The sequence below is a fragment of the Diadema setosum genome, chromosome 11 (genome assembly GCF_964275005.1).
Source record: "Diadema setosum chromosome 11, eeDiaSeto1, whole genome shotgun sequence".
Lineage (NCBI taxonomy): Eukaryota > Metazoa > Echinodermata > Echinoidea > Diadematoida > Diadematidae > Diadema > Diadema setosum.
In genome coordinates this window covers 35566765-35592140 of record NC_092695.1, presented here as the reverse complement: position 1 = coordinate 35592140, position 25376 = coordinate 35566765, and the positions used below count along the sequence as shown (strand labels likewise).

The 25376-nt window shown below is 37.6% G+C and overlaps 1 protein-coding gene across 1 annotated transcript in view; it reads right to left on the bottom strand.

Moving 5' to 3' along the window:
• Positions 1-12631: 12631 nt before the first annotated feature.
• The window catches only part of LOC140235526 (protein diaphanous homolog 2-like), a 105060-nt gene continuing 92315 nt past the window's right edge, over positions 12632-25376 (bottom strand). The window contains exons 14-23 of the mRNA XM_072315550.1: positions 24534-24644; positions 22321-22517; positions 21413-21499; positions 20796-20948; positions 20053-20182; positions 19257-19381; positions 17576-17740; positions 15635-15770; positions 13614-13718; positions 12632-13041 (exon numbers count right to left, since the gene is read on the bottom strand). Of these exons, the coding sequence (XP_072171651.1) occupies positions 12836-13041; positions 13614-13718; positions 15635-15770; positions 17576-17740; positions 19257-19381; positions 20053-20182; positions 20796-20948; positions 21413-21499; positions 22321-22517; positions 24534-24644 (1415 nt within the window). The 3' untranslated portion in view covers positions 12632-12835. The remainder of the gene's footprint in view (positions 13042-13613; positions 13719-15634; positions 15771-17575; positions 17741-19256; positions 19382-20052; positions 20183-20795; positions 20949-21412; positions 21500-22320; positions 22518-24533; positions 24645-25376) is intronic.

The following is a 25376-nucleotide window of genomic DNA, read 5'->3' as shown; positions in this document are numbered from 1 at the left end:
CAGCATGTCGAGAAATCAGAAGAATGTTACAGTAAATGAAAGGATTTTGCAATAATGTGAATCTCAAAACGATAATTTTCTTGTTAAGAGGTGCCACTTGTTGCATGACAACAAAAACAGCGAATAACTCAATAAAGCCATTTTAGTTGAGGGAAGAATGAAGTACAACGATAAGAAGCAACATCATGTAGGCCTACGGATTGATTGGTCCCTTGCTGTTACCATAGTAATTATAATCATTGCCACTTTTAATAATTACAAACATCCATATGAAACATGGACTCCTAGAGAGTGGTAACACAAACTGACAGAAATGGTCTGAAGTTGTTGGAAAGTGTATCCCTTTGAAAAAAAAAGTAGCCGACACTACAAAGGTTAATTACATGTCAAGTGTACCTTAATTTGGAAGCTATGTGTTTCTTATCTCTTCCATCTAACTTGGTTTCAGGAAAATTCAGCTGAGCTTTATTATTTCAAATCAACATTCTCCATGGTTGCTACCATGAATTGTTTGTTTTCTTTCAGCTCACCCATGCAAGGGGATTAATCATTCTCTTCCAAGTTCCATGAGGATGTCTTTTTATTTCCTTGAATTTACCATGCGTATCAACATGCTGCTTTACTTCATTCACTTTTGTTATTGCTTTCCATTATAATATGTTATTGAAGATTTTTGTTTGTTTGTTTCACTGATGGTATCTTTCAGCTTTGGATCAAATAGTTGGCCTAAACTAAGAAAAAAGACACCATACTGAAAGAGAGAAGCTATATATATGCTTGACTTGAAGCGAATGTATTCCAGGACTCAAGGCATGTGTAATGACATTTTGAAGTTGATTATGAACTGCAATAAACAATGGCCCTTGTTGTATACAAAACACCCCTACTCAAGCATGCAACACTGCATTTGCCTTGGTTAAAGTTATTTTGTACTTGTTTGTTTGCTATTTAAGTGCAGAAACATTTATTTTAAACTCTCCCATCGTATCAACATCGAAAATGTTTGTGTAACATGTTTCTTTGTTTCATTGATGTATTGCTTAGCTCTGAATCAAATACCGGTAGTCAATCTATTCAAAGAAAATAATAAGAAATTTGTTTGTTTGCTATTTAAGGGCACAGATCTTTATTTAAAACTCTCCCATCGTATCAACATCTAATTAAATGCTTGTGTAACAAGTTTCTTTGTTTCATTGATGTATTGTTTAGCTTCGAATCAAAATTAACAGTCAGTCTATTCAAAGAAAATAATAAGACATCATTACAATAAGGAGATGATGTATGTTCAACTTGAAGTAGGTGTATATTGGTACTCAAGACATCTGTGATGACATTCTGAACTTGATTATGTTCAGCGATGAGCAACGGGCCATGCCACATGCAAAACACCCACAACTATTGAAGAGTTTGTTTGCAAAAACCGATAAGTCCATTTTTGAAGATTTCGAAGTACGGTCTCTGTCAAAAAGTACAAAATAATACCTTGTAAATGATATATTGGTCAATACATATAAAGGTACATTTTTGAAGTTATGGTTAAAATAAGCAAAATTTTTCTTATCATTCTCTTTATTTTTCTTGATCTTTAATCGCAAATATCTCCATTTGGCAAATATGGACTTATCGGTTTTTGCAAACAAACTCTTCTATCAAAGCTTGTGTAACACTGCATTTGCTTTGGTTGTTATCGTTGCTTTCCATTGCATTATGATATTGATGGTCAGGTGTTATTTCTTTGTTTCACTGATGTATTGTTTAGCTTTGAATCAAATAGTCAGCCTAAACAAATAAAAAAAAAGACAACATTCTAATAAAGAGATGATGTGCTCAACTTGAAGCAGATGTATACCGGTACTCAAGAGATGTGCAATCACATTCTGAAGTTAATCACGTACAGCACTATGCAATAGTCCATGTCAGGGGCGGATCCAGGAATTCCGTAAAGGGGAGGCGCCTTTACAAAATTAAAGGGGGTGCAAGAGCCCCCCCCCCCCCCCCCCATTTTGTTCTTTTTATTTCTTTTGTTTTAACAAAAAAGTAAAGAGGGGGCGCACTCCTCCGGATCCCCCACTCCATGTCACATGCAAAACACCCCTAATCAAACATGCAACACTGAATTTTCTTTGGTTCTAGTGTTGTTGTTTTTTTTTTCAGTTTGTTTGCCATTAAAGTGCAGAGATCTTTATCTTCAAGGCATTATTTTATTTGCAGATGAAACAAAAACCCAGCTTTAGTGCTTTAAACTAGTTCTAAAATGTGAGTTAGGGATAGAAACTACCGATGGAAAAATATTAATCAATATAGTCAATGTTCAGTATTGTCAAATATACAAAATGTGATCATTAATTGTGAAAAAATTGTTTCTAGCATAAACCGTCTGCAGTCATGGTTTATTGAGAAAACTAGTAATATCTCCTTATATCTTAGGCTTTATTGCCAAACTTTCATATAGTAGGATGTTTTGTGATACAACTGACCTACACACATGCATCAAATGTGATAACTCAACATTTTTTAAATCATTGCTCACAAAGGTAAAAAAAAAAACCCCAAAACCTTTAAATCCTTCCATTGTCTTAGAACCTTTAACTTTGTTCACGTGCATGTGAATTTAATTTGCACATGTAATGACATTCTCAAGTTAATTATGTACAGCAAAAAGAAATAGCTTATGCAAACCACCCACAATCACGCATGCAACACTGCATTTGCTTTGGTTCGTATCATTGCTTCCCTTTGTAATATGATATTAAAATTTTATTTCTTTATTTCAGTGATATATCTTTCAGTTTTTAATCTAGTAGTTGGTCTAATCAGAGAGAGAGAGGAAAAAAGAGACAAAATTCTATAAAGAGATGAAACGCTGACATGAAGCAGGTGCATACCGATACTCAATGCACATGTAATGACATTCTGAAGTCAGTTATGTAAAGCAGTCAGCAATGGCCCATGTCACATGTAAAGCACCTATTATCAAGCTTGTAACACCGCATTTGCTTTAATTGGTCCTTACCATCACTCTCTATTGTAATAAAGTATTGAAAATGTGTTCCCTTGTTTTACTGATGTATTTTTTTTTTTCTTTATCTTTGGATCAAATAGTTCGCCCAAATCAAAGAAAACAAAAATACCATATTCTAATAAAGAGATGATATGCTCGACTTGAAGCATGTATACCGGCCTGTACTCATTTTAATGCTTGATGACATTCTGAAGTTAACTAGAAACGGCAATATGCAATAGTAGATGTTACATGCAAAACACCCCTAATCAAGCATGCAACACTGGATTTGCTTTGGTTCTAGTGTATTTGTTTTTCAGTTTGTTTGCCATGAAAGTGCAGAGACCTTTATTTTTTCAGTATTGTTGAATATAGCGTCTGCAGTCACGGTTTATCTCCTTTAGGCTTTATTGCCAAATTTCCATATGGTAGGATGTTTTGTGATACAATTGACCTACACACATGCATCAAATGTGATAACTCAAACATCTTTTAAATCATTGCTCCCAATGATAAAAAAAAAAACCTTTAAACCCTTCCATTGTCTTAAAACCTTTTAACTATGTTCACATGCATGTCAATGCTTAATGTGCACATGTAATGACATATTGAAGTTAGATATGTATGTATGTAGGCCCTACAGCAAAAAGAAATAGCTTATGCAAACCACCCACAATCACGCACGCAACACTGCATTTGCTTTGGTCTGCATCATTGCTTCCCTTTGTAATATGATATCAAAATTTTATTTCTTTATTTCAGTGATATATCTTTCAGCTTTGAATCAAATAGTCTAATCAAAGAAAAAAAGAGACAACATTCTGATAAAGAGAAGATATGAAGAGTTTGTTTGCAAAAACCGATAAGTCCATATTTGCCAAATGGAGATAATTGCGATTAAAGGTCAAGAAAAATAAAGAGAATAATAAGAAATTTTGTGCTTCTTTTGACCATAACGTCAAAAATGTACCTTTATATGTATTGACAATATATCATTTAAAAGGTATTATTTTGTACTTTATGACAGAGACCGTACTTCAAAACCTTCAAATATGGACTTATCAGTTTTTGCGAACAAACTCTTCATATAAATGCTTGACTCGAAGCGGTTGTATACCGTTACTCAATGCTCATTTAATGACATTTGGAAGTCAGTTATGTCACATGCAAAACAACCACAATCAAGCTTGTAACACTGCATTTGCTTTAATTGGTCCTTATCATCGCCCTCTATTGTAATAAAATATTGAAAATGTGTTTCTTTGTTTCATTGATGTATTGTTTATCTTTGGATCAAATAGTCGGCCCAATCAAAGAAAATAATAAAGGCATTATTCTAATATAAGAGATGATATGCTTGACTTGAAACCGGTGTATACTGGTACTGATGGCACGTGTAATGACATTCTGAAATTAATTATGAACAGCAATAAGTCACAGTCCATGTCACATGCAAACCCCCCTAATCAAACATACAACACTGGATTCGCTTTGGTCCTAGTGTTGTTGGTTTTTTTTCTGCTTGCCAGAAAAGTGCAGAGACCTTTTTTTAAAACTCTGGCATTGTCTCAATACATTGTACCTCTAACTGCATGTGTATGTGCACATGCATCCAACATTGTATAGGGGGCAGGTTGGAGGGGTATGGATGGTGGATTGAATGCAAGCAGCAATATCAGTAGAGCACATCATTAAATGCTTGAGGAAACTAGAACAATCCATTCAAAAGTTATGAACTTTTAAGATTTCTGCGCAGTCATTGCTGGATGACAAAACTACCTCAGTTTATGATGTCACATGTGTAAAACAATATATGGAAAATGACTTTTAAAAAAATACACATTCCCCCTTATTACTAACATATGTTACAGGTAATAACATTCTCCCCTACCTTTTGAAAACGGCAAGTCAAGTGCTCTTCTTATTGTGCAGGAAAAGTGAAAAGATGTCAAATTTTCTTTACATTTTCTTAATATCGTACTATCATTCTGCGCATGTGACATAACAAGCTGTAGTCTTCTCATCCAGTGATAGTGGCACTGAAATTTCAAAAATTCATAACTTTTGAATGGCTATGGGTTGCCTGATTTTCCTTCAACTTTCACTGATGTATTCTATTAATATTGCTGTACATTCTTTCAATCCACATGTATATTAAAGGCATAATTTACCATTTGCAGATGAAACAAAAACCCAGAATTAGTGCTTCAAAATAGTTCTAAAATGTGAGTTAGGGATAGAAACAACCACTGTCAAAATTTGAATCCGTATAATTGATGTTAAGTGTTGTTAAATACACAAAATGTGAACAATAGTTATAATAAAAATGTTTACAGACTAAACCGTATACAGTTACGGTTTATTGAGAAAAACTCTGATATCTCCTTATATTTTAGGTTTTATTGCAAATATTAAATATGGTAGGATGTTTTATGATACAACAGACCAACACATGTGCATCAAATGTGATATCTTGAACATTTTTGAAATCACTGCTCCCAAAGGTAAACTGGACCTTTAAGGTGAGCTTGGGCAGATATCTTTTTCTTTTTAACTCTCCCATCGTCTTTAAAGCATCTTTAATCATGTTAACATGCATCAGACATTGTGCTGGGGGGGGGGGGGGGGGGGGTGGCGGATGGGGATAGAGCACCAGCCTCCTCCTTCATTGCTTCAGTGACATTTGACTACCACTCCTTCACACTGACACACCTCACATCCTTGTACATACAAACTCATCAAAGAGACATTGTACAGTAATAGCACTTTCAGTCTACTTGACTTGACCTAGATCTCCACAAATACACCTCAATGAAAGTAACCAGGCTACGGCGAACACATGACAAGCAGTACAACGCCGTATCAACCTTCATCTCTACAAGCCAGCTAGCAAACTCATTCTTCCCATATGTAATTTCCCTCTGGAATGACCTCCCAAAAGAAATAATATTATCCAAGTGTACAGAAGTCTTCAGAACCAAACTAAAAAATCAAAGCTCTCGTATTGAAAAAGCAAAACAAACTGGTGCTACCACTCTCGTCAGCCTCCTAGCAGAGGTCTTCAAGGATAACTACTACAAGGTACAAGGTACTGGGTGTTTTTTTGCAGGTATGTCTGCACCCATGCATATACTTAGTAGTCCATGATAATGAGTTATGTATTCCTGTACCAGTGCGTAATAAGAAGCATTGCAGTGGACTCCAAACACACCCACACATCCAAATCCACATACTATCTCCCACTGACATTGTACATGCAGCACTCTCTCCATCTCTCACACCACCAAACCTTCAGTCCTAGATAACACATTAACAGAATAAATACTAAAAGACAAATTGCTTTATTTTTTCATTTCGCCAAATGTTATATCTTTTCATCGATATTGAGGGTCATGGAAAATATATATGTACACTAGAAATATCACATATACACTAGTTTATACCCATGTCACTATAGTAAAATAGTTTTTACAAACACAACTGTGCATGAACAGAACTTTTTCATGTCATTTTTATTATCATTTTTTTTTTTCTTTTTGGTGTACAATAGAATGAGATTATAAATACATACCAGGCAACTTTCAGGAACCATATAGCAACTATTCACCTCTCTAACAACTTTTCCCAAGAAGATTACCCACTTGAAGAAAAAAAAAAAATCCTTGCCTTTTGCTTGTTGGTTTGGTCTTCTTCTTCTTCTTTTTTTTTGGGGGGGGGGGGGAGTGGGGGAGGTGATCAAGACATGATGTCCACAGGATCAACAGAGTACTGGTTTGGTGAAAAAAGAGAAACCTGCTAAAATGGGCAAATCCCGACAGTTCTTTGCTACATCATCAACACAATTCTTACTCATAATATTCTTTACAGACTGCAAGCTTTTTTGTAATATGTCTGTGTATCAATGATAGAGAAAAATAATTTATGAAGGGGGGGGGGGGGGGGGCAAGGTTACCTGCAATGGCAATGTGCAAATCAAAGCTTGAGTTTTGCGACTGCTTATAGTAACATACATTCTGCTTTTCTTGTCTTCTTTCTTTCTTTTTTTTAGCCAGTTCTAGGAAATGCGACTGTAGTAGATATCTTTACATCCACAGAAAGAAATTTACACAGAATTGAGCAAATAATATACAATGAACAACTGGGAGACACAAAAGCAGTGAACAGAATCTTTCAAAATTGAAAAGCTCACAAAGAGATGGGTGCTTCATAAAGCAACTGAGAACTTTTAAATGATATTTCTTGCAAGAGGATTGGTTTTATCATCAAACATGGCATATTATTTCTGATGCTGCGGTGTAATAACCGGGCCTATTGAACAGCAGTTCAGACTTTTTGTTAAAACTTGGTGTCATTTGTATCAAATCTCATGTCACTTCTCTCACAAAATCAAGGAAACATAATCTGCTCTATTTTTTTTTTTGTTGTTGTTGTTGTTGTTATATTCCTCTGCTTTAATGAACACCGCCATGTTCTGCAGAATTCTTCGGGATGCCCAACTGACTGCCCAAGATAATTTTAAATGTTGAATGAAACTGTTGAAGAAGGCATCACATACAGGCCACTTCACAGTCAATCACATTTGATATCATGTCCATGGGCATTGAAGTATTGAAATATTGATGATTCTCATATGAAGAACAAGTTACTTATGACCTACTGCTGCAAAAATATGTTGTCCATGCGGTCCCAACCGGTCTTGAGACATTTACTACATAATTGAGAGAATATTTACAGCCACATTCACATGGGGACAGATGCAGAAGCACTGTATGTATTTTTTCTTCTTCAAATGGTAAGACAACCTGCCAAAATCTTACACAGACTATTTGCCCAGTTTAAAGGGAAAGCAGAGGAAATCACATAAAACATCCCTGTTATGGGATGCAGCTCAGATTGCCTCCATGACTGTTCACTAGTCACTGCTTTACCTCTAATGTGGCATAATGAATTACTACAATCAAGGTATATGCTACCATTACATACAGTTCAACAAAAACAAGATGATAATGAGCTAGTGGCAGAAGACGTGGACACAGATCATAACAATGCCTCGGGTATGTATCCGTGGATCAAGGATCATTTAGTTTCCCTTTTAAATTTCTCATTCAATGCTTTCACAAGACATACTACATTTTATGAAATGTACTATATATCTTTTTGACTGGCCTTTGCCCCCCCCCCCCCAAAAAAATGAATATTAGATACAGACTTTCCCAAACTCCGAACTCTGTCACAGTACCACTAACTACCCTTCATGACCTGTTTGAGTAAAGCCACATTTTCATAAAGCAGCACTGTAGAACTCTAAAAATATACACTTCTCATAAAAAATATAGCATTATGATAGAATATAATTCTCCAACATATTTTCTCTTCAGCAATGGAGGAAAAAATACGATAACAAAACGTGAAAGCATCAACATACAATTGTAATTTACATGTAAAAATTGTGACTAGACCAAACATTGCTTTAACACATGTGCATGCAATTACAGCAACAAAACAAAAAGGGGATGGAAATTCATTTTGCTTGCTTGCTTCATTTTGAAAGAAAATGGCAGGATGACAGATGTCTCACACAATTTTTCTTCTTTGTGCCACACAGACATGAAATGTATGATCATTGATGTCTACAAGGGACAGACTGTTCTCAGACCAGCTTGCTTTCACTAAGAACTGTGGTCAGAGAAAACTGTTCATAGACAAGGCTCTATGAAAAGCTGAAAATCCTAGATGAAACTCAAACACACATGTAAACACTTCAGTTCATTGGTCACAGTATGTCTTGATCAATAAGTTCAGTCAAGCCAACAATTGTTAGCCACAACAAACACAAGGCTCAAATGGGTTTCCTAGTTTTGCTTCAAATCTTTCAGAAAATCAGCCAGTCACATAGAGTTCTGTTGACAGAGATGACAAACCAGCATGACAAATTTGTCTACATAAGGGCTGCTGGCCTGTGATAGGGAAAAACTCTGCACGGGAGCTTGGAAAATGGCACCACACATATCTAGGAGTCAAACTAGGAGAGCAGACCCTTAGAAAATGTGTGAAAAAATATGAAAATATCTGGATGTTGTTTTTGATATTATGTCAACAATGAAATCGAAAAAGAATGCACAATACCTTGAGGGGAGCAGAAGTAATGCACTATAAATAATCAGCATTTACCCCTCACCGCTCCCCCCCCCCAAAAAAAAAAGAAAAGAAAAAGAAAGCAGACAGAACAGAACAAAAGACTTGGCTTCACATAAATTACATGGTGATCAAAATCTTTGATGCTGAACATCATTTCACTGCAATCTACTGAAATTTCATTGATGTCAAAATATTGAACAAGGTATAATCAATGAAGCCGCTTCCACTTAGCTTTATATCGAGAACACTGGAAAGTGTTTCAATGCTTTTAATGAAAAGTGAAGACACACCTCGATGAACAGTTACAGAAATTACACTTTTATACTGACGGGAACAATATTTCAAGACTCACATGAGCAACATCTCCCCTCGAAACGCCTACAAATAAAGTATTAAGAGTCAAGACAATGTGCCCTCTCTAGCAGGAGTCATGTAGAGAGATGTAAACTTGTACAGAATATTTTTCCTACTTGAAGGGAACTTCAAAATCAATTCTCTAGAAACCTCTCCACAAAAATGCTAGTACGACAAAGTTTATCTGCAGTTGTCACTAGAAATCCGACCAGAAGTTTCTGAGGTAGTGTCACCTCAATGCACCAAAGCAGAAATAACTTTGCATGAAAATAAGAAAGTGTGCAAAGCCTACTACAGACATCTGATCTGATGTTATCATTCAAAAAAGAAGAGGAGAAGAGAGAATGAGGTGTCAGACCTGTATCAAATAATTTCAATTTTACCTCGCTTATTGGTTCTAAAGCACTGGAAGACACTATCGTAATATTTGTAATATTCAAAATGCATCATTTGATCGTTTTAAAGATAAGGTTAAATATTCACTTTTAAATAATGCATTCACAAAGTACACTTGGAACTTTTAAATGTAGGCATGAAACCTGTTTTCACCTCTTCTTAATAGTAACTCACTTGAAATATTGGTTCAACATTTGTGTTTCTTCTAGTATGAAGTGCTACCAATGGCAATACTGATGAGGGTAACATATGGAATAGTACACCACTTTATTCCCTCTGCTCTCAACATGGGCAACATGTACACGAACAAAGGAGAGAAAAATTGGGTCATAGCTGTGTCTAGAGATCAATAACACATCAAGAGAGACAAAAATTTCTGACTCATTCACAAGAAAGTATGTATATTTGACATCACTTTCACGGCAGAAGTTTTTGTCCACTCGGAAGGCAGAAATGCTTTCAAAATGAATCAAAACATTGATGTTAACAAACATCACGAAGGTCTTGAATGTCTTAACACCATGCCTGGATCCATCAGCTTTGTGGGAACCTGTGGCCGTACTCGCAGCATTCGCATAAACATGGCTCCATGAACGAATTTTGTTTTCCTTCAAATGATGCGGCTGCCGAGTCCACATTTTGCACTTCACTGGGATCTGATAATTTCCTAGAGGGGTACACTTACACAGAAGTGAAACTGAAAATATCTTGAGCTTCTACTTTGCAGAAAGTAAGATGCTCCTCTATGGTTATATCATCCCCATCACACACTTACTCTGGAATTACCGCCATTGACAGTTTGCTCTCAAGTTTTATACCAAAGGGAGGCATATTTAGTAAAGGATGGGCACATTTATATCTCTAGCAAGTCCAACATAAAAATGAATTCCATGAAAGCCTTTGGACATGACAGACCTCAATAATGAACACCTTTAGGAAACATTTCCTGGTAAGTTAAATTTCCTCCAAATTTAAACAAAAGTCCACAATAACCACAAACAGCAGACATTGGTCAACAAAGTACAAAACTGATAAATTATTTTCCCCCTTTCATTGTCAAGTATAATCATGAAATTTTCTCCTCAGATTTTTTTTTTTACACCTGAGAGAAATAACACAATATTCAAAACATTGAACCAGCATATAATCAATGTAGAAAGGTATATTTGTCAAATGTAATGAAAAATATAAATAATTTCTTCAATCAAAATTCATTTAGTATTTAATATGCACAGCACATATACATGTTTGGCTTGCTGATATGCAGAAAATTTTATCATGTCAAGTGTCAAAATAGCCATGAAATACAACCTTTATTTACCATTACTTTGCATCATGAAACACTGTCAATCATTGATATGTTAAGCAAAATACTTTCATAAATCTGACAAAGGTTTTGCATTTGAGCTTGTAATGTGGTTCCGCCACAGATGCCCACCAAAGGAAAGCACTGTTTGTGAGGAATATGGACATTTAACCTCGCATCATTGCTAGTTGTTAGAAGCTGTTAAAGTCTAGTAAAAATTTGACCTTAAAAGTTTGGGAGTGCACTTGAATTTTCTCATGCCCAATACTCGAATGTCCTCCACGTTTGGCAATATTGCTCAAAACCATTTTCTCTCTTTTCCTTTATCTGGGAGGATCTCACAGGTATTCTTCACTATATTATAGCAAATTTCAAACCCAGCCATACTTAACTCACACTAGATGTTTGCACTGGTGGGCTGTGTCTTTAACCTGTTGAAGACTACTGCTGAGTATACCCAGGCTTGTGTCTATGGGAAATGTGTGTTGTAGCAAGATCAGCCCATCCTCAAAGGGTTAATATCAGACCGCTTCTGAGAGAGGCTGTTCTTCAGTAGCAGCGATCCAGAAGGCATTCATTGATGGAAGGCACTCTGGCAAGACTTGGGAGTACCATGAGTGGGTCTTGAACCCTGGGCCCACTGGACGGGGGCCCCAGGCTCTCATAACATTCAAAACCTCTTTTTTTTTATGTGTAGGCAGTGTTATAGAGAGAGAGATTGGTTACACCTTCTATTCTACCTACATCATGGTGTGCACAGATGCTAGCTCTTGTCTAGAACTTCTCTCAGCTTTTACAAAATCATCCTCTCTGCTCTAATCCACTACAAAATGATTTGCTAGAGATTAATTTCTTGACTCTCTTTTCCTTCTTCTGAAACATATTCTTCTTCATTAGTTCAAGCTACTGGCTGCATTTTACCTTTATCAGACTGCCTTGAGCGTCTTTCACGTAACTTCGCATGGAATATCGTCCTAGTACTGATCACTTCTTGCCATCTAAACTAATTTCATTGTATTTTCCCTCTTTCCCTACACCAGTTTCCTCGCTACTCAAGAAAGATTTGTCAACGAGATCTTACATTCTTGGATAAATGTCTCATTCCACATATGTTCAAACTCCCATGAGATACTCACACTGGATATCTGGCCTTAGTCTGTAGCTAGCCTCTCCATAACAAAGATGTTCTTCATGTTGTTTATAAGATGCTAGGTGAGACTGCTAAAAAGAATGTGTGAACCATCCTAGAACCAATACTGACCATGATGTTCTTGCTCCAAGCAAAAAAAAAAAATCATTCTGTTATCTTGGATTGGTCTGCCTGCTGGTAAATAGTCGCTTCACCCTCAATGATTCATGATGCTCTTACAATGTTTCCTCGACTGTATACATGTATATATATAAAAGGCAATAGATGTGTATACAAATATTACGTGTCTGGCTAGTGCGCTGGGCAACAAGGAGCTCTCATCCGTTTCCATGGCAGCCTGAGTTCAAATGAATACATCCCTGAGTGAGGGTGTGTTGCATAGGGCTGCCACAGGCATTGCTGGTGAAACATACACTTGGATAGCCCTCTTGGTCCCACATATGCAATTTGCTGCAGGGGCTCAGTCCACACCAACTCTGTCCTCCCTCTACTATAAGGCTTTTAATCTCTCCATCAGGGAGTCGCCATCTGCTGCATCATTGTCCGGTCTCCTCCCTCTCCTTCCTGCACCGTTCGCTCTGTTAGACCGGACCACCGACGGAGAGGAGCTGCCGTTGATGTCGATCTCCGTCAACGTTGTTGGCAACATTTTCCCGACCCGTGACCGTGATCTCTCAAGCTGCCTCTGACGGTCCGCTGCAATATCACAAAGAAATAAGGACGTGAACCATACGTGGGCACTAATCTTCATTTCTCTTTCAATATCTCAAATTACTTTCAATCATGCTCTGTTCCTCAGAAGGTGATTGCAGATTTAATGTCTTCTTATACATACACACACAAGATCATCTTAACAAACATACGCGAGAATACTTTAAGTAATTGCTTCCAGTATGAATGATTTGATTATTTGTTGTCTTTGATTCAATCTTGAAATCTCTGTTGAGTTTGACGTCTTAATAAGCAGGTGCTCATTTAGAGTGCCTGATCTGCAGAATACTCTGTATAGGCTCGAGACAGAATGTGATAAATCAAAACTTCTATACAATACACTCCCATTATAACAAACGCGGTTATAATGAAATTCCGGTTACAACAAAGTAAAAATTCAGGCCACGACACTATCCACTCTATGTATTTCAGTTGTTTATTCGTTTGGTTATAACAAAATTTCGATACAACGCAAGAAAACTGCCCGTCCCGAGGACTTTGTTATAACAGAAGTCCACTGTACAAGAAAGAGTGCAGAGGTCAAGCATTAGCCTTACCTCCACCTGCTCTCGGAGCTCTCCTCTTCTTCTCTGGTCGGTTGAAAGCCGTTCCACTCTGGAGCGCCTCCAGGAGGTTATCCATGACTCCTTCCTGGTCGTCGTCTGAGGGTTAAGACGATATAGAGAGGGAGATCATGACCAAATGGAATCTAAACTAGTCAGAAGCTTGGTCCTGAATGATGATGCCATTTGGGGGGGGGGGGGGTTCACAAAGCTGTTTTTAAAGTTATGAAGGACTTAAGAACGACTGGTGATTAGTTCTTATGTGCTATATTCATCAGAATCTCAATAATTCAGCACAAGAACTGATCACCAGTCGTTCTTAAAGGCACAATTTACCTTTTGCATATGAAACAAAAACCCAGCATTAGTGCTTTAAAATAGTTCTAAAATGTGATTTAGGGATAGAAACAACCACTGTAAAAATTTGAATCCGTGTAATCGATGTCAAGTGTTGTTAAATACACAAAATATAAACAATAGTTATAATAAAAATGTTTCCAGACTAAAGCGTATACAGTTACGGTTTATTGAGAAAAACACTGATATCTCCTTATATTTTAGGCTTTATTGCAAAAATTTTATATGGTAGGATGTTTTATGATATAACAGACCTACACATATGAATCAAATGTGTATCTTGAACATTTTTGAAATCACTGCTCCCAAAGGTAAACTGGACCTTTAAGTCCTTCTTAACTTTAAGAACAGCTTTGTGAAACACCCCCTGGCAATTAGCTTAACTTGTCAAGTTTTCTACCAGCATTCAGTAATCCATTCAAACTTCACCTACTCGCAAAGTTAGCAAGCCAACTCTGGTGTAGTAATGTGCCTTAGTCCAACAACAGAAATAAAGGACATGGTCTACAATATGGATTAGGGGAGTTGGGTAATCTCTATTCATTCATAATTATTTTATAGACATCTGGGCCAATTTGCAAGAAACAACAGTAAAAGCTCAAGAAAGGGAGGGTATGAGGACTTCCTTAAGATGGATGGCCAATGCTCACCTCACCAATTTCCATTCATCAAAAGTTTTAAAAAGCAAGTGGATTTGGTTGAAGTGCAGTAATTCACTGAACACAGACAGAATCAAATGATGTCACACGAGACTGTACCCATCTGATATCTATCATCATCCACCATATCAGTTGTCATTTAAAATGATATATCTCAGAAGACAGTAATCTCATGAACACTCTAAGGATGATTTTTCTTTCAAGATCTCCGTACCCTACATCACCTAGGAGATATTTGGGAGAAGTTGAGGAGTAGCATACCAGGTAACTTTCTTTGCTAATACTATAATATGCACCAGCTGCTACTGATGAGAAAGAGTTTGCTACTCAGAACAGACAAAATTCTACAATATCAGCAAAAGCTTCAGGGGATCAAAAACATACATTACCATACTTGTCATGACACAAGATTTTTGCAACTATGTAAGCAATATTCTGAAGACACTTTGGCCCGAATTCACGAAGGTGGTACAAATGAAACCATGGTTTAAACCATGGACAAAAACTGTGGAGTGCCAAGTGTCGCACGGTATATTTCGTTACGAAATTGGTCATTTCGTCGACAAAATGACCGTTTCGTTAACGAAATTATCATTTCGTGGACAAAGTGTTCATTTAGTTACCAAACGTTGTCATTTCGTTGCAAAATAATCATTTCATTGACAAAATGACTGATTTCGTAACGAAATATTCCATGCGACACTTGGCGCTCCATAGATTTTGTCCATGGTTTAAACCATGGTTTCATTTGTACCACCTTCGTGAAGTCGGGCCTATAGGAGGAAAATAAAATCCATTTCTCAAATAATAAGATTTTGGCACCCCCCCCCCCCCACACACAAATCATGCTAATCTCTTGTATAATTTCATATACAGATAAAGTCACATCATCCTTCACAGTTTTGACTTTAAATAAGAATAACTGTGAAAGAGTCTCATCTGAATTTGATAAAGTTATATGGAGATCGGGTAGTATTCCAGAGCAAATCGTTGTCTTACCCAAGGTCATGTCTAGGAGGTTGTTCTTCCTCTGAGTCTTGGCCTTCTTTTCCCGCTCCTTCTTTTCCTTTGCCTCCTTCATCTTCTTCGCCTTCTCCTCCGCTTCTTGTCTCCTCTTGTTCTCAATCTTAGATTGCTGCAGGAGATAAGTGGGAAGGAATGGCCACGGTGCCCAAAACATTAATTGTATGAAACAATCAATCATGTTCTAAATGGTAATTTAGACGAGTGATGATATTTTTTTTTTCCATTCTCGTTTGTTTGCTTTTTCAATGCAGCATAACTTTTCATGAAAATGAGGCACTCAAAGGTGCTGCAAAACATATCAAACTAGAAATGTCGCTACAGCGACTGGTTAACCCCCGCCCAACAACATTTCATAAGCTTTGGTCAAAACAACATTTCATAAGCTTTGGTCAAAAAACTGAGGAAGTAGTTAAATCCGCAAGATCTTTCCTTGATCTTCTGCCATTAATATGCCGTTACCATGGCAACGTACTTTCGGGTACTGTCGAAAAATGCGTCTTGCACATCTACGACCAAAGGCACACATCTGTACCAAGTTTCATGGAAATTGGGCAAAAACTGAGGAAGTAGTTTGCAACACAAAATTTTCCATCATTTTGGCTCATAATATGTGAGCTGTTACCATGGCAACATACTTTTTGTCACTGTCAAGAAATGTGTCATGCTGACCTATATCCTAAGACAAACATTCAATATGAATTCCATGAGAATTAGAAGAACACTGATGAAGCAGTTTTGCCATGAAGCATTTTGCCCTATATTTTACCAATAACATGCCGTTACCATGGCAACGCACTTTTTGCCACTGCGGAAATATGTGTCTTGCACATTAACATATTCAGATGAACATCTGTACCTAATTTCATAAAAATTGATCAAAAACTGTGGGAGGAGTTCGCGACGCAAGATTTGTACCCATTTTTGCCCATAATATGCCGTTACCATGGCAACGTACTTTTGGGTACTGTCAAAAAATACGTCTTGCACATCTACAATCCAAGGTACACATCTGTGCCAAGTTTTATGGGAATCGGTTGAAAACTGAGGAAGTAGTTCGCGAGGCAAGATTTGCAACGGACCGACCGCCCGACCGTCCGCTGATTCCTATATACCCCCTTCAAACTTTGTTTGGCGGGGGTATAAAAACGGAAAGAGTGATATGGATCCTAATCAATGATAATCAATGATTGACTGTGAGCTATGATGTGACCAATCATTGATTTCACCCAAAGGTCCAACTACACTCTTCACCAGTCGTTAAGTCTACTAATGGCTAGTTCTTATGATCGCTCATCTGCACTGAACTGCGCTGCCCATGCATAACAAATGCATTGCAACTGTTTCTGTGTGCAGTTCAATTAGTTTGGAGCTGGTGCTATAGCCTGAGAATCTGGCAAAAATGGCTTCCGCAGAATTCAAATCATGCCCCCAATTTATAAGAAAAATAGTGAACACTATTCAGTTGGGTTATAGTAAAATTATCTTCCTGCTGTAACTTTTGAACAGTCCAAAACACATTTGGCTTCAATCTCCTGACTATTCCAAAGGTAGTATAGAATGGATAATTCTCATTAATTCGGCACTGTAGTGTGCATCATTTGCAATTCTACCACATCTAGCATTCAGGTTCCCAGCAAGTACCTATTCATGATCCTGGGAAGAGAGGGGCATTGTAGGTAAAGTCAATTTGCTCAGGGACAACAATGCCACAGTGGGACTTGAACCTTGACCTTCTCACTGAAAGCACAGTGCACATCCACAAGACCACACCACCACCATGCACAAGAAAAACATTCATGAAATGCTTTAGTCATTGTATTTTGGGGACAAGAAGACCAACCACATACCAGCATGTTAGTATGTGTGAAGGGTGTCTCGGCGATTAAACAAGAACACAGTTTTTGTTAAACTAACCTCATACTCATCGAGGAAGACCTTGATGTCGCCAAAGAATTCCTCCATGGATTTCTTGGAAGTGTCAAAGGCATAATACTCTGCAAGCTTCTTGTAGACCTCCTTCATCTTCTCATACATGCTCTGCAGTGTCTTGAACTGTTCTTTGGCAGACTTGACAAACACGTGATCAGCAAGAGGAAGGAAGTAATTGGTCAAGGAAAAACCTAGCAAAGTTTGCAACTTCTCTTTTGATAAGTTTTTCACCCAGTACACCATTAAAGCATACTCTCTACAGAAGAGATGCAAATGTAATACAGTTTTGCATATTTGAAGTTTTCACGAATTTCACGAGGCAAGATTTTTGAAAGTAAAACACATGCAAAACTTCTTGTCTACATAATGCATTAAATGCCAGTGGCAATATGCGAAAGTTTCGTGCTGCGAAAAAGGCCGTCGTCTCTAATTCGCAAAAGTTTAATGCTTGGTTTTACAGTATCTAAACATCTGTGCACATGAACACTTTGACTTACACCATGGGATGTAAAGCAACAGCTGAAAAAAACAAGTATTATGTTAAATCATCTCTCCTCCTGGTATAAAATGTCTCCTAAGATAGGCTGCCTTTGTTCCTAAACTATATATATTCTTTGTTTGTTAATTTGCTTGTTATCGTTTGTTTTTATGGGGCAGGGGTTGTTTCTGCCTATCATCCATCAATTGATAAAGTCTTGGTCATGTCCCCGAGTGTCATATTTGTGATATTCTCCAATCATGAATCAGAATATAAATGGCTTCATAATGGATTCATTCACTTTTAAAGGCAGGGAATACCTTTTACAGACCTCCCAAAATGCAGCAAAACATTAAATATGAACCTCAGGGGACTTATTTAGGCCCCTGCTGAGAATTTTGGAAGTCAACAGTTATCTACAATTTGAATAATGCACAAAACTCAACTACTCAGTAGTTCTGTGTGTCAGCCACACTTAAGCCTTTTTGTTGCAGTCTTCTGTATTTTTTTTTTTTAAATCTATAAACACAAATCTAAAAGTATAAGAGCTGATGTAATAACATATAGAGTGTGTGGCAAGAATGTATATTGAAATGTTTGTAAGTTTTGATGAACTTTCTTCACAAAATATACATGATGGACACACATGCAGTGCATGGGTCTGCAAAGGTAGCCTAGTAATGTACTGGAATTTACGGTGAGCCCTGAAAAAAATTCAATGCAAAATCTAACGGTCAATAAAAATGTACTAAATGTTACCTTCCACTTTCAATACTTTATGGGAGTTTCTAAAATGATACTCTCTTCAACATACCACTGTATTTATACAACTCTTCATTTAAGGCATGCAAATGGAATTCCCTACCTTTAATGTGTGTACAGATTAAAGATCACTGGATAACTGTAACACAGTGGACTCATGTTACAATGAAGTCCTTGGGACTGGCAGCTTTCTTTTGATACATCGAAATTTTGTTCAATCGAACAAATAAACCATACAAAACACACAGCAGTCAATGTTGAGGCCTAAATCTTGATTTCGTTACAACTGCGTTTATTATAATGGGAGTGTGCTGTAACTCGTCCACCATACACATAACTTTAACCTCATACATGCTAACATGTAAAAACACAGACACCAACAACACTAACAACAGAGCGAGACTGGTGTAGAGTAGCAAAGGATATTTCCATGACTGGTTTGAACTGGTCGTTGCTGTTTGGAACTGGTTTGTAGTTCTTGAGATCTTTCTCCAGCCCCTTGATGTCCTTCTCCATCTGTTTCATGTTCTTCTGGACGTTTTCATCCGACACTGCAGTGAGAACCAAGAAAACAAAGTCACACCCTCACACATAGACAAACATGAGGTATGAAATATATACACATCTCTCACCTGTAACTCCTTTAGATGACTATCCCTGCATTGAGATGAAACATGCTTTCATGACTAATCCTAAAAGCTGTCAAATTTTGGAACTTTTTCGTTTGTAACTTCTGTTTTAAATGGTAAGTGAGAGAAAGAATGGGAATGCACTTGGTCAGATGTTTCACATAGATACAAAAAGAGTCATAATTATAGAATATTAATGGTTTACTGCTGGTCCATTTAGAAGTTGCAGAACAAGATAGTTACTTACTTAAAAAATTAAAATTATATAAAGATATGTTTTTCTTTTCATTCACAGGGTTAGGTAAAACACTAGATGTTTAGAATTTCTGTTGATATATGTAAGCAGCCTGCTAAAGTCTGCACCAGACATGGAGTAACGCTTTTTCAGGGTAAACTGGCAAAGACATGTCCAGAGAGGCAAACTGTCGTGTCTAGTCTCGGGACAGTAGTGAGGACGCAGAGTGAGTGAGTAAGTGCAGAGTGAGTGAGTGAGTGAGTGAGTGTTTGAGTGCGTAAGTGAGTGTAAGTGAGTGAGTGAGTGCAGTGAGTGAGTGAGTGAGTGATGGAGTGAGTGGCCATCCCTCTGGCCTTACCTCTCGATGCCTTCAGTGTGTGCCCGATCTCGCTGGGGAAGTCAGCGAACTCGGGATACACATTCTGAATCTGGTCAGCCAGAAAGTTGAGGAAGTTCATCTTGTTGTCGATTGACTTTGTTCCTCTTAGCTGTAGAGGATCAAGATGTTTACAAAAAAAAACCCAACCAAACAAAACAGTTATACAGTCATAATCTAGTATTGTATATTTTATGGATAAAAGTAAAGTGTAGATCACTTAAATAAGTACAAACATACTTCTGAAAATGCAACTTGCAGATAAGTCATTAGAGGTGTTTTAAAAAAAATTCCATAATGAATAGAAAGGAAAATCAAACAACATTCTAGATACAAATATGCTGATTATACAGCCAACCATCCACTAAGGGTGGTTATAACTTTGAAGTTTCACATAAATTTCACATATAACCTGGAGGGAAAGCACAAAAATAAAGTGGTTTTCCAGGAGACATACTGGCATAACTATTTAGAGCATATTAACCACCTCTGTAGGTTTTTAAAGGTGATATGCGTACTCAAAAACATCTGCCCATAAATCAATACTCCGGCAGACATCACTGTGTAAAGTAATGATTGAAAACCAAAGCTAAAAGAAAGAGCTTTTACTCTAGAACTTTGAAGTAACAGAAATATTAACAAAAGAGTTAATTCTGACACAACAGCTGATAAGACTTTGGAGTAATAGGAGTGGGTGACCTGATGACCCCAGACAGAAATCTGACCTTTGTCAGGAAACTGAGGTCAAATCCAAGAGAGCCTGCATTCCTGGAGCCAGAGTTCATGTAGTTTCCGAAGAGGAGAATCAGTTCCAGCACACTGGTGAAACTTTTACTATTCTGGAGCTCTTCACAGGCCTTGGTTACTGTTGCTATGTCCTGCAAACAAGAAAAAACGAAACAAATTACTTCCATTCCGGTTTTCAAAAAAAAAAATTCTCTGGCATCTTCTATGTGGTGTATGGGTTCATTCTTGAAGTATCATAAAGCTACAGACTAATTTGCACTTCCTGTACATTAAGAACCGTATGGATTTACTCATTAACATATTACACATAAATTTACATGCAAGCATACTATACATACAAATGCAAATACACACACACAATATATGTGTATGTGTGTGTACAAAATGTAGCAGTTCGTTGAATTTAAAACGATCTCAAGTCATACAATCAAATTGCGGAAAAAACAACAAGAAATATAAAAGGAGATAACAGGATAAGTGTAGAAAAGACAGAGAGGGTGAAACTGACAGAAAATCAACATGAAAGATCAAAATAATGATCCGTTTTGCAGGGGAAAAACAGACTGGAGAGGCATGTAATATGTCGACTACTCACAGGTTTGATGTCGCCAACTAGTTCTTGGAATTTCATTTTGAAACTGATGGCCTGTAGCCTCTTGTCCAGATGTTTGATATCACCAACCTGGAAGAGAGAGAGAGAAAGAAAAAAACGGCTTCATGTGGCTTACTGTCTAGAGCAGATGAACCTCAATTCTACTTATCTCTTTTTTTTTCTTTTTTTTTTTATAGAGTGGAAAGGCTGAAGGCAGTGTAGAACACAACCTTACACACTAAATCTTTATGCTATCATCATTCAAAGACACTGCGCAAGTAAGTAAGTAAGTTAGCAAAGCAAGTAAGTTAGTAAGTTATTATGACTGCCGGCGGAATTAAACACATGCAAAATTCATCTTACCCAGCTAAGTGCAAAAAATTACCCCTGCGAAAAATGCTGCCTATACAGTATTTTACGCTTGTTGAAGTTCATAGTCTTAATTCAAACAATAGATTTGAGTTAACCTACGTTTGCTGATTTGGACCTCAGAGTTTATGTGCTACTGTAAAAGTGGATATTTTTTGCGTGACTAATTTTGTGCGCTCAGCCGGGTATGAAGAGTTTCGTGTGTTTTTAATTCTGTGGAATCAAGATATCAACTAGCTGGAACATATGGCAAGCAAAAATATTTGAGTGCTTTTATTTTCGTTCTAGTTTGTGGTTGCGCGAAATGCGCGAAAATATCAACACCACAAAAATTTCTACTTCAACAGTATGCTACTACTTTTGCACAGAGCCTGCAGGTGGCAATACCAATGTTTGTGTGCTTATTGGCGATATGCACAAATACAAACAGGAAGGAGGCCTGTTAAGTTTTTCCATTCCACAAACACTGAGAGAGATCAACATGGCACAGAGAGGGTCTCCCCCTTGGTACACAGGGGTTAAAATCCAGTCCAGACACTCACCAGGACACAGAACTGCTCAGCCTCGTTCATGTCGTTGAATTCGTCCTTGAGGGAGTACACACTCTTGATGGTGTCGTTCTCGGGCATGTTCTTGAGCAGCGACTGGATCAGACCCTCGTTGAGGTGGTTTTCGTCGATCTCCAGCAGCCGCCGCTTGATCTCCTCGTGGGGGATGCGCATGGAACCAAGCCAGATCGCTGATGGTGGTAGAAAAGCAGGCATACACAGTTATGGGAATAGACTGGTATACCGACATTCAAATCTATATGATATGGATGTTAATCCCATTCTGACGTAGAAACAAGCAATTTCATTAACCTATACCACGAAAACGGTTTTCAATACTTGGAATCCAGGTTGCATATATTAGTTGTGGGTACATCGGGCAAACTTCGGACAATCTTTCAGGTTGTCAAGAAGAACCATTCTCGGAAAAGCATACACAAAATTTGAGTATGTTTAATAGTAAATTGGTCCACAGGGATTGGTATTACAAAAACTAAGTGTATGGGTTGGACATATTTCACATTCCACATCACAGCAATTAACAATAATATTTTTTTTTTTTTTTTTTTTTTTTTTTTTTTGATGAGCAACTTCTGATTAGAACACAAAATACAATTTCATTTTGATGTTATCATCTACAACACATTTTGTTGCTGCGTCACTATGCGACCTGTTAACAGATGCGTGATGCATATCGTCCTACAAGTCTGCCAGACACCAGAGTTCTGATGGAAGACTACAAATTGCATACTATACTGTAGTATACCATTTGAGATAATGTTTCATAAGGAAACACACATACCAGATTTCATGTCTCACATCACTTGGCCTCATGGCTTACATGTATGCAGGCAGTTCTGGTGCTAATCAGTTTCTAACCTCTTCATATTCCTTTTTGTGTTTTCACACCACAATCTATATATCATCCTTTTCATTAATGTTCAAATTGGACACAAGTAAGCCTGAACAGCCTCCAGCTCATGATCAGGCTGAATGTTAATCACCCCTTGCCATGCTAGCAGGCATGACTCCCAAGGAAAGTACACACAACGATAAAAGACATAAGGAGAAGCAGTGTGTGATGAAGATATGAGCCAGTGTCTACTCAAAATGACTCTTCACACCTCGGCATTGTCATATTGGTATTGGGAACCATTTGCGTGATGCTGGTGTGATCGCAGGCATTAATGACAGGAAGGGCTCCCCCTATTGACACTTCCTGCCTCCTCTTAAGTACTAGTATACGTGTAAAAAAGGGCCACCGATCTTCACCTCTTTTACCAACAATGAGCTCAGCAAAGCAGAGTTGCCAACATAACCCACCCACATCCTGCTCAAGAGACTTTTGTCATCACTCATGTGGGTAAACCGTTAAGCTTCCTAATAGCTGTGGGAGTTCATAAAAATGAGGGCAGAATGGTATTCCAACTAAGCCTAACCAACACCAGTCATCATGACACCTGGGCAACGTCAGCACCAGAGCTTCTAGTGTCCCCCCCCCCCCCCCTTTTGGAATCTATGCTCTATAAAGTTTTCTTCCAGGGATGTTCGGTTGACATGCCACATGCCATTACAACTCCCACTTTTGATGAATGTTGGGAAATTTCCACACCTATCCTCACACAGTATGACTAACAACTAGTCTGTGGAAGGAGATGGATATGACCCAGTTTTCTTACTAACACAGAATCCACCCACACCAAACAAACCACCATCCTGTCCCAATTCACACCTATATAAGACCTACAAAGCACCATTTTTTTTTTTTTTTTGAAGATGCTCAAAAGATTGTGACCAAGTGACGTCCCGTGATGCATACCATAAACTGGTCCAGCTCTAGCTACCAATTACTTTTGTCGTGATCTCACCATTCTTCATCCCTTGAGATTACCAAGGAGCAATCAGCAAACCTTACTGATGGGGGGTTTCACATCCGTGGCACGCATGACTGGACAGTCAAGTCGTACTGAAGTAACACAAAGGGGCATCCTGTTACACTTAACGAGCACTGGATGGAGAGCCCTTTCGGTGCTGCTTTTGAGCTTCAGATAAGAAGTTACAATTTGGGTCTCTCCTCCCACAGGGCGTGGGAACACACCAACTTCTAATTCAAGCTTTAATAGTAGTCTCATGACATTTACAGTTGGGGGTAAAGAATGAGAGATAATAAAAACAAACACAAAAACATAATTGTAGGTTTTACTCACAGAGGTTCTGGGCTTCTTTGGCACTCAGGACTTTCAGCTCTTTCACCTTCTTCTTCTCCTTCTTTCCTTCCAGCTCATCAGTCCCTCCTCCTCCTCCGCCAAGCTTTTTGGCTGATCAACAAATGTTGCATGACACAAAATGTTGACAAAACTACTTCACAGATTTGCCTTTTACACAATGTGACATATTCATTCACATTGTAATACAATAATGAACTGTTATGTACTTGTAAAGCACAAGGATGAATATATTCCAATGTTCTTGTATCACATGCAACATTAACACTATCATCACTACTACTACTACTGCTACAACTAATATTACTTTCACTACTTCTACTACAACTACTACCACTACTACTACCACTACTACTACGACTACTACTACTACTACGACTACTACTACTATTACTACTACTACTACTACTACTACTACTACCACCACCACCACCACCACCACCACCACCACCACCACTACTACTACTACTACTACTACTACTACTACTACTACTACTATTACAACTACTACCCTCATCATTATCCTCATTTTTATTGTGAATATCAAAATTTACCTCTTAGGGGTATATTTCATAAGGCATACCATGAACATATGAAAGATATTTAGAGAGACATATTTCATGTCATAAACATTCTTTCTTTCTTTCTCCACACAGAGAATTGTTGTTTTATTTTGTCATTATTCTTAATCTTATTTACAATTTGCCTCTTGAAACATCTTTGTTTTTAGCATACATTCCTTTCCTCCTCTTTCTTGTACATTTCATTTCCTTTATCTCACTCAATAATTCATCCTATTGCTTTGCACTGTTTTATTTGATGAGA